Source organism: Saccostrea cucullata, unplaced genomic scaffold (genome assembly GCF_032062105.1).
Source record: "Saccostrea cucullata isolate Sc308-1 unplaced genomic scaffold, CSIRO_AGI_Scuc_v1 ctg4869, whole genome shotgun sequence".
NCBI lineage: Eukaryota > Metazoa > Mollusca > Bivalvia > Ostreida > Ostreidae > Saccostrea > Saccostrea cuccullata.
This window is the reverse complement of record NW_026936642.1, coordinates 1-18,408: the sequence shown is the minus strand read 5'-3', so window position 1 is coordinate 18,408 and position 18,408 is coordinate 1. Positions and strand designations below refer to the sequence as shown.

General features: G+C 36.2%; 2 protein-coding genes across 2 annotated transcripts; one reads left to right on the top strand and one right to left on the bottom strand.

Moving 5' to 3' along the window:
• Window positions 1–1,726: 1,726 nt before the first annotated feature.
• Window positions 1,727–5,762, bottom strand: LOC134246097 (uncharacterized). Its single transcript, XM_062728375.1, has 5 exons — window positions 5,626–5,762; window positions 5,093–5,303; window positions 4,376–4,509; window positions 4,126–4,267; window positions 1,727–2,190 (listed from the first exon to the last, which is right to left on the bottom strand). The coding sequence occupies exons 1-5, from the start codon at window positions 5,696–5,698 to the stop codon at window positions 1,917–1,919; spliced, it is 834 nt and encodes a 277-aa protein (XP_062584359.1). The 5' UTR covers window positions 5,699–5,762; the 3' UTR covers window positions 1,727–1,916.
• Window positions 5,763–16,434: 10,672 nt separating this feature from the next.
• On the top strand, window positions 16,435–17,550 carry LOC134246100 (uncharacterized protein K02A2.6-like). The gene has a single exon (XM_062728376.1). The coding sequence runs from the start codon at window positions 16,435–16,437 to the stop codon at window positions 17,548–17,550; it is 1,116 nt and encodes a 371-aa protein (XP_062584360.1).
• The last annotated feature ends 858 nt before the right edge of the window (window positions 17,551–18,408 follow it).

Below are 18,408 nucleotides of genomic sequence, written 5' to 3'. Positions count from 1 at the left end.
AATTGCATTATTTTTTTCTTCTTCTTGATTCATTCAATTTTGGTTACTTGTGCCGCAACGACTGAACTTTATTTTGAATTGTTCGTATATTTCATATTTTTGCACGAGACAAATACATGTAGTTTTTTTTTTTATTGAAAAATTATTGTCACTCGTGTTGACAATTTTCGAGGAGCGCCGTTTTCTTCTCGACTCGTAATTTAATTAGTATATTTATATATTGTTTCTTCCTTTTCTAAGTTCCCTAAAAAATATTTTGGGAGAAAGTAAAGATATAGTGTTGTTGTTAGTTTTATGTACATGTAGTTTCACAGAGCTAGTTCACTCAAACCGGTTAACCTGTTTTAGCTATATATAGACAAAGGCATAACCACCTTTAACCAAATTTATAATTTGAAAGTCACTTTCTATGTTTATAAGAAATTCACATGCAAATTTTGGTGTTGGTTAAAGTTAGTTATGACTTGCGTAGGAGTTACCTAACACAGCCACCCTCTTGAGTTAAAATCCAATTACTCTAATGCTATTACGGACCGTATAGTACCTTACTTTGTGACCCTATATCATAAAAAAAATATTGTTTCATTAACCAACCAATTTTTCTCATTAATTTGGAATATAAGCCTAGTGATCCATGCAATTTTTTAAGGGAAAAAATACTATCTGAAAATTTTAAGTCATTTTAGGCCGCAAAACGGCCTTATAGAGAATGATCCTTTGTAAAACTGTTATTCGTGTATTATCACATGACATTAATGCTTATATGAATGACAAAGTGTACCCCACTATGTATTGAATTGAGACACCCCCATGACAGTCACGTGATTAGTACATTCAGAATACATGTCTGAGAAAAACAATATCCAAACAGACTAACGGAGGAATAGCTAGACAGACAGACAGACGATTAGATTACAAGTACTCAGTTTTCATCTATATAGGGAACTATTTCTCTGCTGATCAAATATAATATGATGAAAATGATTCCCCTGAGCGTTGTGATATATGGGCCTTTTATGTTAAAGCAATGTAATGAAATAAGACTGAGATATTAAGTCAATGATGCTATTTTAATTTCAATTCTATAAGCATTTTTACTAATGTTTTCATATTACCTCGTTTTCGATGGAAAACATTAAACTGTATTCTCTTAATTTTAGAAGTGCGGAAGTTCGATTGGAAGTAATTCAACGCTTAGTAGCCATGGGTAAATTGCTGAGGTTTTATACATTCTTTATAGAGACGGCAAGAATTAATTATATCGGAAATAAAAATTATTAAACAGAAATAAAACACAAATACTTTGATGAGCACTTATTGATGACCCATTCTTCTTATAGAATTAAATGCTCTTTTTTCAGAAATTATCGATAAGTTAATTCATGCTTTTGTACAGTTTACAAACTGAATATGTTGACAAAAAAATGAGGTAAATGAGTGGCAACAGTATGTTGGAAAACCTGGTCCTCTTATACTACACAGATTCTGTCATGGAGGAACTCTGCTTTTAATATCAACTTCAGAGTGCGTGTTAGAATTGGATTATAAATACTAACGGTGTAGATTTCTCTGATAAGCAGTCACATCATAAGAACATTTCCGAATTTATTTTTTTTTATTGAAGAAGAATTTTGTTTGACATAAGGAAATCAAAACCTGAATATAGTGATTAATTTTTAATGATTTTACTTGTAGTGATTAATGTTTTATTTACAATAACCTCTGTTCAGTGATAAGTTATGTAACTCAGAGATTTGCAGTAATTGGAAAAATTCATCTGTACATTTGATAACATTTTTGTAACATGCATGTCTGTTTCGAATGAAAATCAATGAACAGAGCTAAAATAATGTAGTATTTAATATAAATTTTGTTAGTTAAAAGTTATAATTATTAAAAAAAATGTTACAGATTTCTTATGCTTTGTCAAAAACCTGGATCATTGCAGTTGAAATGTGCTGTCCTTCAAAATATAACTGGATTCTAATTTTTTCGAATGATGTTGATATTATCCGATCTCCTGTCAACTTTCGTTTTGGATCACTGCACTGGAATGGCATTTTCCTCCCTAGGATCACTGGGTAGTAGTTCTTTCGAATGATACTGATATTCTCTTCTGACCATTGAATATTGTTTGTAGGACATCTTTTAAATGCATCGATTGTTTCATCCAAAATTTCACTGTATGTTCTATTCAATAAAAAAATAAACACTTGTTTAATCAATTTAAATTTTGGTTGAAAAATATTTAAGAAATTCAATAAAAATTGCTTTTCAGCATCTCAAAGTATTCTCTGTTTCTATTACCAGTGGCTTCATTGGATAGTAATAATAATTATCTAAAATAAACTGGTCGTAGCAAAATCACTGAACAATATTACATTTAAAATTCGTCATTGGGGGTATCTGTTCGATAGAATGTTAATGTCAATTGGAATTGGTTTAGAGGTATGGACGAACAAAGCAAACATTATGCCTATTTCAAAAGTATACAAGCTTTATTTCTTTCATGAATCTAGCAATAAGAGTAAAGTTCGTAATATTGTAAGGTATGACTATTGCATAACGGGCTAACTATCGTTAGAGCCCTGGCATACCCAACAAACTCCTTTAGTATTTGAATCATATGTGTGATATTACACTGGACCAAATTTTTTCTCGGGAAGATACAATCGTCAGGTCATAAAACTGTATTTTAGGGTATAGTATGTGCTTTCTCCATGACTTTGTTTACCCAAAAATATGTATTTTCACTCATACTATGAAAACCAGAAGCCTCTGTCGAGACTGAAGCTCTACTGGTTTGTACTTATAGCAAATGAAGATAAAAGTACTGAAGCAGTTTGAAATTGAAACTTTTCAACAGCAATAAATAGAATAATGATCCTTCATTAAGTCTCTATGTTCTTAGTGTAGTCTACTTGCATGCCACATCATATTATAATCAGACTAAAACTATATTTGGAGTAGCATTTTGATAGTATTTAACAGAAATTTCTATTTTTAGTAACCATGGCAACACCATTCATTGAAATCAAAAACTGAAATTCAGAATTATGTATCTTAGTGTAGTCTACTTGTGTGCCAAGTTATATTGAAATAAGACCAAAAGTGTAGGAGGTGTAGCATTTTTTAAGAATTTCACAGAAATTTCTATTTTCAGTAACCACGGCAATACCGTTCATCGAAATCAAAAACCGATACACAGAATTATGTATCTAAGTGTAGTTTACTTGTGTGCCAAGTTATATTGAAATCAGACCAAAACTGTAGGAGGAGTAGCATTTTGAAAAAATTTCACAGAAATTTCTATTTTTAGTAACAACGGCAACACCATTCATCGAAATCAAAAACCGATACACAGAATTATGTATCTTAGTGTAGACTACTTGTTTGCCAAGTTATATTGAAATCAGACCAAAACTGTAGGAGGAGTAGCATTTTGAAAGAATTTCACAGAAATTTCTATTTTTAGTAACCACGGCAACACTGTTCATCGAAATCAAAAACCGATAAACAGAATTATGTATCTTAGTGTAGACTACTTGTGTGCCAAGTTATATTGAAATCAGACCAAAACTGTAGGAGGAGTAGCATTTTGAAAGAATTTCACAGAAATTTCTATTTTTAGTACACACGCAACACCGTTCATCGAAATCAAAAACCGATACACAGAATTATGTATCTTAGTGTAGTCTAATTGTGTGTCCAAGTTATATTGAAATCAGACCAAAACTGTAGGAGGAGTAGCATTTTGAAAGAATTTCACAAAAATTTCAATTTTTAGTAACCACGGGAACACCGTTCATCGAAATCAAAAACCGATACACAGAATTATGTATCTTAGTATAGTCTACTTGTGTGCCAAGTTATATTGAAATCAGGCCAAAACTATAGGAGGAGTAGCATTTTGAAAAATTGTTTACAGACAGACAGACGGACAGACAGACAGACAGACAGACAGACAGACGGACGGACGACGGACGCATTACCATCGCATAAGCTCTTCTGGTCTCTGACCAGTAGAGCTAAAAATCAAAGAATTTTTTTAACCATTTTTTTCTTCAACAAATCTTAATGAAACACTTTAATTAAATTAGTAATCAAAATCCCTTTAAAACTTACCCACAAAAAGACTCTTTGGACACATTTTTATTATTTGCTGTGAGATCCTGTCTAGGGAGTCCCATTAAGGTAAGCACTGTCTCAGTATAGTTATCAAGCTTCTTGTTCAGGCTGTTCATACACTGCCGCAAGTTCTTTAGGACTACGATGAAGAACATTGATTTTTGTAATATAAAATTTAAACCTATAAAAAAACGGTTATAAATTTTGAACAAACGCTCATTTACACGTATTTTGATCAAATACGCACGTGGGTATATAGGATTGATGCAAAGACTTGTTTCTTCTGTCTTGTACATTGACAGGAATACTGTTCGGTCACCACATCCTGGGGCATTTAAAATATCCAACTCGTCCACACAATCGACAAGTTCCTGGACATACCTGTCAACAAGATCGATAAACATCAAAGGTCTAAGAAGGGGGATATGGAGATAACGAACAGTATTCAATCTCAACGTCCATTAAACAATATGCAAAATAAGAGCAGGGCAAACACGGACATCTGAAACATCAGAGGTGGGATCAGGTGTCATGGAGGAATGAGCATCCCCTGCCGACCGGTCACACCCGCCGTGTGCTCGTTGTCATAATCAGGAAATAACGGAAATATTCCGTCGACAATTCAGTATATAAATAATAGACAAACAATTGGTATGAAAAACGTCAGTCAGCATTTCATTCAATGATAAATTGTATTCGCTGACGAGGTCATTGTATCGACCATAGAATTTACGAAATGATGACTGTTGATATTCTTGTTTCATCAACTTAATGCTTGTCAATAATTTACCTCGTTTAAGAGATTGTTCATACGTAGAGCCCGCTCTTGCGTATCTAACCAACTGAGATATATATACTCCGTATGCAGGTGATGAAGGTGTTGAGAGCAATTTGCATGTTAGTTAATAAAATGTGTTCTTGCAATTTTCCCAAGTTTACATGAGAACCTTCGCGATATGCTTACTTGCAATAATCGGTGAAGAAATTTTCTCCAAGGTACATATTTCCTTCCTGGTCAGATGCATTCGATGGTTCAGTAAAACAGGCAGACAAGTCAGGACAGCCGTCCTCAATGTGTGTAGCGTTTATGTACTCGTATGTAGCATTCAAGATTTCAAAGTCATCCGGTTTTTCTTCATAGATGTCGATATCATCTCGTCTCATCAAAACATTACCTACACGTTCATAAGATAAACAAATTAAAGAAAAAAACTGCAATTTAAACTTGGATTTTCAAAAAATGATTGAAATCTCAAAGATAGATATATTTTAAAAGTCTTTGAAAATATTTAAAAATTGATAATAAACTTATTATAACATTATACTTACTTAAAACCTCTTCTAACTTTCAAGAGGAAAATAAATCATACATCTATAACATTGAAACAACTGAATTTATAAGCCTTTAAAATTTCCACTGACAAACTGTCCTTAGCGATCTCATATGTGTACAATACTCCGTATTTTAAATCAAAAACTCTCATTCTTTGTGCTTACCCGCGGCGTAACCAAAGTATGCCGAACTAATGATAAACAAGACCCAGTAACTAACGAATATCTCTTTGTTCATAACTGTTGTCCGTTTGAGACATAAATGTTGCAATTTCCAAATGCTGCAATTTATAACTGCAGTAAATTATTGAACAAAATTATTCAAATCTAATGATTTTCGACTGCAATTACGATTTATGGAAAGGTCAAAACCTACGAACATGACAATTTGACTTGGTAATATAAATCCTGTCCACTCCTCTTTTAAATTACTGGCGTCTGTTACGATTATTATAGACAAGAGGCCCACGGGCCTTAAAGGTCACCTGAGCATTATGCAACAACTTTCCAGTTACAGTGTATTGAATTTGATTGTTTTAAGCCAGATGCTATATGGCATTCACAATTTTGAAAGAGGCACCATTTATCATCATAACAATACACTTAACAGTTGCTTAGCTTGGTAACTGAATACCCATACGCAGGGTAGGGGAACAAAAATGCACTCCAACTAATCAGTAATATTCAGCAGTAATCAGTAGTGCCCCTATATGGTGACATAAACCCCTGAACCTAGGTCCAAACATTGCACAAATTTTTAAAAGGCACCCTTAAAATTGCCTATCAAAAAAATAAATAAATGTTTTATAAATACAAATGAGCATATTTCAAACAATAAATTCATTTTCAGTTTATAAGTAGAGCCCCCCCCCCCCCGCCCCTGGGGCCTTAAAATACACAATTCTGCAAGATAAGGGCCCTTGCTCATCATAACTATATAGGTAGTTCATCTACTTCATACCCAGAGACAGAGAAGAAAATTTTCAAAGATTTAATGAATTTTTACTATATTATCAATAGAACCCCGGCCTAACATCAGAACCCTTGACCCTGGGGCCATAAAATTCACAATTTTTGTTGAAGCACTTTTGCTTATCATAACTATGCACTTAGTTAGTTTATTTAATACCTAGGAGCAGAGAAGAAAATTTCAAAGAATTCATGTATTTTCACAATATAATCAATAGAGCCCCCCCCCCTCCCCAACACCATAACCCTTGACCCTGGGGCCATAAAATTCACAATTTTGGTAGAGGCACTCTTGCTCATCATAACTATGCACTTAATTAGTGTATTTATACCTAGGAGCAGAGGAGAAGATTTTCAAAGAATTCATGTATTTTCACTATATAATCAACAGAGCCCCCCCCCCCAACACCAGGACCCTTGGCCCTGGGGCCATAAAATTCACAATTTTGGTAAAGGCACTCTTTCTTATTATAACTATGCACTAAGTTAGTTTATTTAATAGTAGGAGCAGAGAAGAAAATTTCAAAGAATTCATGTATTTTTACTATAAAATCAATAGACCCCCCCAACACCAGAACCCTTCTCCCTGGGGCCATAAAATTCACAATTTTTGTTGAGGCACTCTTTCTCATTATAACTATGCACTTAGTTTATTTAATACCTAGGAGCAGAGAAGAAGATTTTCAAAGAATTCATGTATTTTCACTATATAATCAATAGAGCCCCCCCAACACCAGAACCCTTGACCCTGGGGCCATAAAATTCACAATGTTTGTTGAGGCACTTTTGCTTATCATAACTATGCACTTAGTTAGTTTATTTTATACCCAGGAGCAGAAAACGAGATTTTCAAAGAATTCATGTCTTTTCACTATATAATCAATTGAGCCTTTCCCCCAAACACCAGAATCCTTGACCCTGGGGCCATAAAATTCACAATTTTGGTAGAGGCACTCTTGCTCATCATAACTATGTACTTAGTTGGTTTATTTAATACCCAGGAGCAGAGAAGGAGATTTTCAAAGAATTCATGTATTTTCACTATATAAACAATAGAGCCTCTCCCCCAAACACCAGAATCCTTGACCCTGGGGCCATAAAATTCACAATTTTGGTAGAGGCACTCTTGCTCATCATAACTATGTACTTAGTTGGTTTATTTAATACCCAGGAGCAGAGAAGAAGATTTTCAAAGAAATAATGCATTTTCACTGTATACTTATTTAGCCCGGCCCTAGCACTAGAACCCCTGACCCCAGGGCCATGAATTTCACAATTTTGGTAGAGGAGTAAATGCTGATTACAATCATACAAATAGTTTGACTGCTTGATGTCCAGGAGTAAAGAAGAAGGTTTTTAAAGATTGCATTATTTTTAGTGGGTTTGGCCCCACCCCTCAGGCCCCAGGGGGGCAGGGATCATGAAATTCACAATTTTTGTTCCCCTTCACCCATAGATGCTATGTGCCAAATTTAGATGAAATTGGTTCAGTGGTTCCAGAGAAGAAGCCGAAAATGTTCAAATGTTAAGACACGACGCACGACGGACGAAAACGGATAGCAATAGGTCACCTGAGTTTACTCAGGTGACCTAATAAAAAGTTAATAGTTTATATTAAAGTCACAACAAAGATTACACAAACAATTGTACATGAAAAGTTCAATTATAAAGATCTCGGAGCCAAGATGGTGAAAGCTCACTTAGTTCATCTCGGAGCTAATTTCGTCATTTTTAAGCTTTCATGGTCCATCTGGGAGCTAAGATGTTAAAAGATGCTAAATTTACGACAGGTTTGGTTGATTGATGTCTTTTTTCAAAAACATTAAATTAATCAAATGCACACCACACTGCAGCCTGTTCTAATGCTATTCCATTCGGAAAAAGCCTTCGTGCCGTCGATTCCTTCACTTTATCAGATTAAGTGGGAATCGGCCGAGGTGTACCGAGTGGAGTTTAATCTAAACAATGTTTTAACAAAACTGTTCCATCTAGCCTATTCCCAAAAGTATGTACTGAGTGATTGTAGTGTCGACGGGGGGATAAGTAAATTTAAAAAGGTCCTATTATGAGCAAAACATTTATCAAAATCTAATTTACATCATTAATAGAATTCAGACTGGTACATAATGAATTAAGCCTGTAAAATAAATATAAGAGGTTCTGAGTTATAGGTCATAGGGAGAATTTCATACTCAATTTAATGAATACATGTAAATTACAGGCACGTAGCAACCGGGGGGAGGCCAGTAGTTTGTTTTATAAATGAGATCAAACCATCATATGTCGTCATTAAACAATTACCAAAATAGCATGACTATGTTTGGGCAAGGTTGGTAAATGGTTGTACTGTCAGCAAGTGTAACTATTTCATAGCTGAGCTGCTTGGTACACACGTATATGTGGATATACTGCTTAGTTGGACAAATATGCAAGTATATTTTACATTTTTTTCTTATTTTGTCGCTAAAATGTTCAGCCCAGTGTTTGCATGCTATCTGACTTTTAATACTAATATCGTAAACGAAACATGCACATATACTTATGTAATTAATATAGGCTGGAATACACAGGCACGTACTTATATAATTTGCATATATAAGATGTACTAACTGAAAAATGGTTTGTACAATATAGTTTATATACACAATTAATGAATTTAGGATTTGTTTTAAGAAGGCTTGGGGGTCATCACATTAATCACAAATTAACCACCAGATTAAATTACTTTTTTAGATACGGTATCTTAAGCTGTCAACTATCATTTGGCAAAGAAAAAAAATGATCATTTTTGTATATCATTATATGGACCTCTTTCTCAAAGGAGATCGAAATAGTCTAAAAATGGCTGCCACCCCCGCCTCTTTAAGGAAAAGAATTTATACACAATTGGTGGAGAAAATGTAAATCCATTGTGAGAAGACTCTTGTCCTGCCATTTTGCCAGTGACCTTGCCATTCGGATCAATTGGAAAGGAAGGAGAGGGAAAATAGCATTTTCCTCCTTTAGAACGAAGGACATCAAACACGGACCTCCGGAACATCCATCTCTATATTGTTTATTTCTAGTACAGGGAATTGTTGCAATTTTTCTCTTTAATAAAGTCAAGATGAATCGATGTTATGCACTTTTTTCCAAAGACTAATCTTGCAGTTGTTAATGGAACTAGAAAGTTTGCTATTGCAAGCAATAGTGTATGTCATTCCGAACTCACAAGACTTTCATTTTTCATCAGTAATAATCATGAATATCTTCTGTAACTAGTGCTAATTGTAACGGGGACCGTTACAGATGTTCCCCAAACGCTCCCCAACTCCCTTTTGGTGCCATATTCCCTGTACGTTTCATTAAATAGGACAAAATCTATGCATTTGAGACTTTAACAACGCTAAGTTTATTCAAATTTTAGCACTGCATGCGTGCGCGTGTGAATACATGTGCGTAATGACCATATCATCTTGTCTACACTATCTATATATTTTTTATATATTAAATTATTTAATCCAAAAGTTTTAAAAAATACGCTCACTCAAGTGTATTTTTGATTTGTCTCATTTCACGTGCACGCACGTGCATACATACATACCATATATCTTCTTGCAGAAGTCCATTACATCTATCTATGTTCTAAATCCCACCCGGTTTGGTTGAAAACCAAGGGAAATATAGCTGTTTAAAGTTTCAGCCAATCAGATTACAGTGTTCGTACACGCACGTGTATGCATGTGCATGGTGACCATACCTTCTTGTAGAAGTTTATTATATCTATCTATGTTCCAAATCCTATCCTGTTTGGTTGAAAATCAAGGGAGTTATAGCTATTTAAAGTTTAAGCCAATCAGATTGCAGCACACTTGCATGCACGTGTTTTCATGATAATTGCTATATATCATGTTGTAGGATATCTTAATGCATGGCTATATTCAAAATTTCATAGGATTTCGTTGAAAAACAAGTAAGATATTGAGACTTTAATTTCAGCCAATCAGAGCAAAGCGCACGTGCATGCGCGTGAGATCTTGCATATTTGACCATGTCATCTTGTCTTAACTACTAATATATTCATGCATTGTGAGTTTCAAAAAATTCCATCAAGAAATAGAAAAGTTATTTACATTATATTGTTAATTTCACATGTTGCACGTGCGCGCTCTTGCCAGCACATGCGCATGTACTTGCTTTCATGAAAATTATTATATATCATCCTGTAGATCTTCATAATGTGTGACTAAGTTCAAAATTTCAAAGGATCAGGACGTAAAACAAGGAAGATATTGAGACTTTAGTTTCAGCCAATCAGAGCGAAGCACACGTGCATGCGCGTGAGATCTTGCTATTTTGAGCATGTCATCACGTTTATACTACTAATATATACTTATATTATGAGTATCAAAGCATATAATCAAAAAATAGAAAAGTATCGGCTATATCTATTATTTTGGTCATTTCACTTGCTGCACGTGCGCGCTCTTGCAAGCACGTGCGCGCAAAATGACCTTTGTTCCGCAAATCTACATAACATGCCTACTGACCCTAAAAAGGTTTCACCTTAGTCGGACGTGTAGTTTACAAGATCACTCGCGGAAAAGAATTTCCCAGGAAGAAGAAAAATAATAATAACTAGTGCTAATTGTAACGGGGACCGTTACAGATGTTCCCCAAACGCTCCCCATGTCCCTTATCGTGCCTTATTCCTCTAAGACCTTTTATAAATATGCCAAGTATCCCAAGATTTCATTTAAGAATATAGAAGTTACAATGATATCAACTATCAACGATATATTGTTTAACGTTTTGCATGCGCGCACACGTACATGTACATGCATATGCAAGATGATTATGGCATGTTGATTAAGCGATTAACATATCTTTCTATCCCGCGAATCAAAGAAAGAAATACATATATAAATTTACCATTTTTCAAGCATACTAGTATGTCATATTTTTAATATATCGATTCACATTTTATTTCTCTACTTATTTTAACCTCGGGCTCAAAGTTGGTTTTATTCCGACGACAAGGCAGGGTTAAAGTCGACTAAGGGTATCACACCAATACCTAACCAATCAAAATGAACTTATTCAATAGTAGTTCCATACATGAAAAAGGGATTTTCCTTTCTGTTCAGAATTTTTTTAAAATATTTCCTCTCTGGCCATTTTGACAACTCTGATACCTGTGCCTGGTAAATTTTATATACTTTGTAAATAAATATATATAGGTTTTTTGACCGGAACTATTGATTTTTTCCAATGCATAGGGGGCTACTCTCTGGGTTTTACAAGAGATGTTTAAAAAGACATTCGTGTCAGCTAATGTGACCTATATTGTTTAACACCTTCTTATTAATATTTTTTTCATGAATGCAAATATCTGATTATTTTACGAAGGAGCGTACATGTATATTGATTTTTTAATATATCGAAAATCGCTATTTCTGGGGATTGCGTAATTCTAAAAAAAAATTCAAATAAATTTCAAAGGTAAATTAAACAAAGGATGCTTGGTATTAAAATATTATTTCAAATCAGTAGAATCGAATGCCATTAACGACATCTGAATAAATAGGCTATAAAAGGCTTATATGCTAACTTTGGTCATCCGCACTTTAATTTTAAACACGACAGGATTTGTAATTTTTTCTGTATAAATTAATAATTTCTATATACTTTGGAAACTCAAATGAAATATTTTAATACACTTTCCTCGAGCTCTTTTCTGCAGTTTTCCTGAAATTTTATGTGGGTCCGAGGTGTTATTTGAGTTTAACAGTGATTCTCTACGTTGCCATTAATTTGATTTGTTTGTGTGTGGGGGGTGGGGGGTTATTTTTATTCTTAACCTATTTAACGTTGGAGTTGAATCCTGTATCTTATTCCAAGAACTTAAGATTGATTGTGACATTTGGATGAAAGGTCAAGGTCATTAAAAACCACCACCTCTTCAACTTCTAACCTGTCAACCGAAATAAACTCTGAAAGGTGTTTCTAGATACATGTACATGTACTTCATGTTTCTTTTTACCCTTGGGTCAAGGACAAAGGTTAAGGTCGATTTCAAGTTCATAGGTCAAGGTGATTTTGGTAAATAGTTAATATCAACATTTTATTCAGGTTACCAGTGACCTTGACCTAAGTTTCAAGGTCAAGGGTAAAAAGATCTGCATGCTTCAGTATGTTACATGTCTTGACATTTAGAAGTTCTTAATTCTGCATGAACATCAAACACTCAAGTATACTGTCTTTTAATACATTGTGTGCGGTCGCATGTGCATGCACGTCCATGTATTTACTTTTGATAGTAGTATAATGTAGGCAATCATTATATCTATTCATATTTGAAATTTCACCCTGTATTATTGAGAACCAAGAAAGTTGTAGGCATTTAAAGTTTTAGCCAATCAGATTGCAGCACACGTGCATGTGCGTGCGTTCATGATTATTCTTATATATCATGCTGTAGATCTTCATAATGTAAGACTATGTTCAAAATTTCAAAGGATTTTGTCAGAAAACAAAATAGATATTTAGACTTTAAGGTTCAGCCAATAGCAGCGAAGGGCACCTGCATGCGCGTGAGATCTTGCTATTTTGACCATGTCATCATGTCTATACTACTATTATATCCTTATATTATGAGTTTCAAAGCATTTCATCCAATATTTAAAAAGTTACGGCTAAATCTATTACATTGGTCATTTCACGTGTTACACGTGCGCGCACCTGCACGCACGTGCGCGCAAAATGACCTTCGTTCCGCACATCTTCATAACATACCTAGTGACCCTAAAAAGGTTTCACCTAGATCGGATGAGTAGTTTACGAGAACACTCGCGGACAAAAAAGTACCGGAGAACAAAGAAAAAATTCAGAAAAAGTAAAAACAATATGTTCCCAAACTTCGTTTGGGGAACATAATAAGAAGAAACAGAGTAAAAACAATATGTTACCCAACTTCTTTTTGGGGAACATAATAAAGTAGTTCACAATGGCTGCGGTCTTGTCAATACATGTGCTCATGCTAAAGTAGCACAAACACAACAAATTGGCGACGAGGTAAACTTTTTAAACCGTTCTTGTCTGATATTATAACCCACCCGTTCGGATCTGTGGTGTTAATTCGCAAGGATGGCTGCATTTGGATTGATTGGCAAAATCGAACCATTTGACGAGACAACCGAGTCCTGGGAGTCCTATGTTGAACGTTTCGAGCAATATTTTGAGGTCAACGAGATTGACCCTGGGAAGAAGGTATCTTCGTTATTGTGTCTTATTGGTGGAAAACTGTATTCCCTGCTTCGTGACCTGACATTCCCTGACAAGCCAGCCACGAAAACATACCAAGAACTGGTAAGACTACTGAATAGACATTTGTCTCCTAAACCCATTAAAACGGCAGAGCGCTTTCGCTTCGATAAAAGAGACCAGAAAGAGGGGGAAACTATCACAGAATATGAAGCGCAATTAAAGAAATTATCCAAACATTGTGACTTTAATGCGTCATTAAATGAAAAGCTGAGAGACAGAATAGTGTGTGGTGTAAGAAATACACAAATTCAGAGACGATTGCTGTCAGAAAAAGATCTATCATATGAAAAGGCTGTTGAGATAAGTCTCGCAATGGAAGCCGCAGCTAACGACGCCACAGAATTACAGAGTAAAAACAGGACAGAGACAGGGGCCATGAACAGATTGCATGTGAAAAACAGACATTCAAAACCGAGTGATAAGAAAGACAGAAAGCAGTGCTATAGATGTAATGGCAATGGGCATGTTGCACAGGACTGTCGTTTCAAAGATACGGTGTGTCATAACTGTCATAAACGTGGACATATTCAAAAAGCTTGCCGCTCAAAACCTACAACCTCTAGGAAACCCATTCAAAGGAAGAAAACTGTAATTTTGTAGCTGATGATTCTCAGGATCCAAGTGATGACAATTACATAGCCAGTCTGGAATTTAACAATTTGGCAAGTAAGGATATTATCTGGATCCAGCTGAAAATAAACGGAAAGACGATGAAGATGGAACTTGATACTGGTTCTGCTGTGTCAGTCATGGCGGAGGGGGAGTTCCGAGAAAAGTTTGGAAAACTAAATTTGAAAGCCCCGGACATCACGCTACGCACATATTCTGGAGAACACATCAAGCCAGTGGGTTATATAGATGTGCTAGTTGAATATGGTGACACGAAACAAACATTACCCTTGTATGTTGTTCGTAAAGGAGGACCAGCGCTTCTCGGCAGAGATTGGTTGAAGAAAATTCAACTTGACTGGAAAGTGATCAAAGAGACACATGCCCTAAACACTGTTAAATCACCAAACATTAGTGAAATTTTGGAGAAATACAAGGATGTGTTTAGTGATGATGTGGGAACTGTCAAAGGTATCACAGCCAAGCTGTCACTCAAGGAAAACAAACCCAAATATGTCAAGGCAAGGACAGTGCCATTTTCCTTAAGAGCAAAAGTTGAGGAAGAACTTGACAGACTGGAAGCAGAGGGAACACTTACCAATGTCCAACAAAGTGACTGGGCAACTCCAATCGTACCTGTCTTGAAGAAAAACGGAAGTGTAAGAATTTGTGGAGATTTCAAGGTCACTCTGAACCCGCTACTTAACGTCGATCAATATCCACTACCCAGAATAGACGATATTTTTGCGAATATGAACGGAGGAACACATTTCTCCAAGATCGACTTGAAACAAGCATACTTGCAACTTCCTGTGGATGAAGCATGCAAAGAACTACTGACCATAAGCACACACAAGGGATTGTTCCGCTATAATAGGATGGCCTTTGGAATTGCGTCTGCACCAGCTATTTGGCAGAGGACAATTGAGCAAGTCTTACAGGGCGTTCCAGGGACCCAGTGTATTTTAGATGATATGGTCATCACAGGAAAGACTGACGAGGAACACCTCAGAAATTTGGACATGGTTTTGAAAAGACTAAGTCAGTATGGTTTGCGTGCAAACTTAAAAAAAATGTGAATTCTTCAAAGAGAATACAACATTTTGTGGACACACGATTGACCGACACGTCTACAAAAGACACCAGAGAAGATTGATGCTATAGTGAAGGCACCTGCGCCAACCAATGTTTCCCAGCATTCTTAGGTTTGGTGAATTATTATGGTAAATTCTTACCTGACTTGGCAACTGTACTTAGACCCTTACACAAGTTACTGCAGAAGGATAGTCGTTGGGAATGGACTGAGGCCTGTGAGGAGTCGTTCAACAAAGTGAAGGACTTGGTAGCTTCAGACTTGGTGTTGACACACTACAATCCAGATTTACCCATTTCTCTAGCATGTGATGCATCACCCTATGGACTTGGTGCTGTTATTTCTCATGAGCTACCTGATGGTACCGAGAGACTAATCGCATTCGCCTCACGTACTCTAGCACCAGCAGAGAAAAATTACTCCCAAATTGATAAAGAAGCCTTGGGAATCATATGGGGAATTAAGAAATTCCATTCTTACCTGTTTGGCAGAAAATTCAAGTTGATCACAGATCATCAGCCTCTGATACACATTTTTAGTCCTCAGAAAGGCGTTCCAGTAACTGCTTCATCAAGACTACAAAGATATTCTCTTTTCTTGTCTGCCTATGACTATGAGATTGGATTCCGCAAGACAACGAAACACGCTAATGCTGATTCAATGTCGCGTCTACCACTAGAAGGGAAGGAGTCCGATATTGCCATTGACCTGGTTGATGCCTTCCATCTTGGACAGATTGAGTGTTTACCGGTGTCCGTTAAAAAATGTTCAACAGGAAACGCGCAAGGATGCAGTTCTAGGACGTGTGATGTCATGTATAAACAGTGACTGGACTTCAAGAGACAAAGATGGTGGATTAGCGCCATATTATTCACGTCGGAACGAGCTGTCAATACATCACGGGTGTGTCATGTGGGGTGTACGGGTGATTATACCTACTAAACTCAGAGACCCAAGTGTTATCTCAGATTCACGAAGGACATCTGGGAGTCGTTAAGATGAAGACACTTGCCAGAAGTTTCTGTTGGTGGCCAGGAATTGACCAGGACATAGAGATAGTGGCTAAAAGGTGTCAGGGATGTCAACAGAATCAGAACGCGCCTAAGGGAGCACCACTGAATGCATGGGAATGGCCAACAAAAGCATGGGAGAGAGTTCACATAGATTTCGCTGGACCTTTCCTGGGAGCCATGTTCTTGATAATGGTGGGTTCTCATTCAAAGTTGCCAGATGTGGTCAAAATGACTACTACTACATCAGCGCACACTATCGATGTTCTTAGGACCGTATTTTCCAGAAATGGTCTACCTGCTACTATTGTCAGTGATAATGGTCCACAATTTACTTCAAGGGAATTCGAAGACTTCTTGAGTGCTAATGGAATCAAACACATCAAAACTACCCCTTACCACCCATCTAGTAATGGGTTAGCCGAGCGTTTTGTACAGACATTCAAACAAGCAATGAAATGTAGCAGAAACGAGTCAGGTGGTATTAAGAAGAAACTAGCAAACTTCTTATTAGCTTACCGAAGTACTCCACATTGTACTACCAATGAAACTCCAGCGAAACTTATGATGGGAAGGGAGTTGAGAACAAAAATGGATCTGCTCAGACCGAACGTGGAATCGCATGTCAAGCAGAAACAAGAAAATATGTGTGTACAGAGACGTACACATGATAGGGATTTTGAGCTTGGACAATCGGTGATGATGCGTGATTATCGAGGAAAGGACAAATGGATCGCAGGAACAATCGCACAGAGAACTGGACCAGTGTCGTATCGTGTTCAAGTTGATCCGACAACTCAATTGAGAAGACACGCTGACCAGATTGTGGAATCGCAAGTTCCGATGACAAAACCGAGCATTGAGATTCCGGAGTCAAACACCTCAGGTTCTACCAATATTGACCATGATGTTTCATCTGCTGCTCAGGATTTCCATGTGTCAAAACCGAAAGAACTTGAAATTTCGAAATCGCCCAAAACTGTACGCACACCATCAAAACCTACAGCTGTATTGCCAGAGAAACGTTACCCAGTACGTAACCGTAAACCGAAAATCATGGAAGATTTTGTGTACCATGGTTCTTCTACCAAGATCAAAACCTAATTCGAGTGTGTGTGTAGTTATGTAGGACAGTTGTACTGTGTAAAAGGGGCACAATAATCCCCTGTACAACTTCATATTGTGTTCTGTAATTTCTAGTCAAATTTTCTGTTTATTTCTAGTCATGTAATGTGTTCATTATTATATATGCATGTAATATTTTATTTGCATTATAGATTGTAATGCACGCACCTCAGATAAGTGTGTTGATCTTATAAAATTGCTTGTGAACATACCTGGACCTAGTGAATTCAATCTGTGACACTTAACTATGAATAAGAATAGACAGTTAATTTTTATTAATCATACTCTGCAATTATGTACATCAATCTAAAAGGGGAGAAAATGTTGTATCCGGAATTATTATATCTGTCTATGTTTGGTTTATCTGTTACTATTACATCGCGCATGAATATCTTCTGTAATAAAGTAGTTCACAATGGCTGCGGTCTTGTTAATACATGTGCTCATGCCAAATTAGCACAAACACAACAGTACCAAGTAAAAAGGGCAAAAGCATACACCCAGAAACACTTACAGGATGACGGTACATACGAAGTCCTTGTGAACGACGACCTAGATGGTATTATTGGAGCCAAAATTCTGAGTCGTTGTGTCAGTTCTAAACATGTCCTTCTCTTGTAGTTAAATTCCTGGACTGCACGAAAAACCAAGCTGTGTCCCAGTGGCCAAGTCGTGATGACATTCAGGATGTCAGTGTGTGTTACATTTTGAAGGTTACATTCCAGAGTGTTTAAATTCAGCACGGATGTTAGGGATTTCAGAATTCGAGACATTGAAAGTTTATACAAACATTATACGGCATTTTTTCTCTAAACTACCTATGATTTCGAAAAGTGA

Coding starts and splice junctions, on each gene's coding strand:
- LOC134246097 (XM_062728375.1), bottom strand. CDS start 5,698: ATGAACAAAGAGATATTCGTTAGTTACTGGGTCTTGTTTATCATTAGT. Junction 4,510..5,092: donor TTCTTCACCGATTATTGCAA/GTAAGCATATCG, acceptor TCTTGTTGACAG/GTATGTCCAGGAACTTGTCG. Junction 4,268..4,375: donor CATCAATCCTATATACCCAC/GTGCGTATTTGA, acceptor TCTTCATCGTAG/TCCTAAAGAACTTGCGGCAG.
- LOC134246100 (XM_062728376.1), top strand. CDS start 16,435: ATGAAGACACTTGCCAGAAGTTTCTGTTGGTGGCCAGGAATTGACCAG.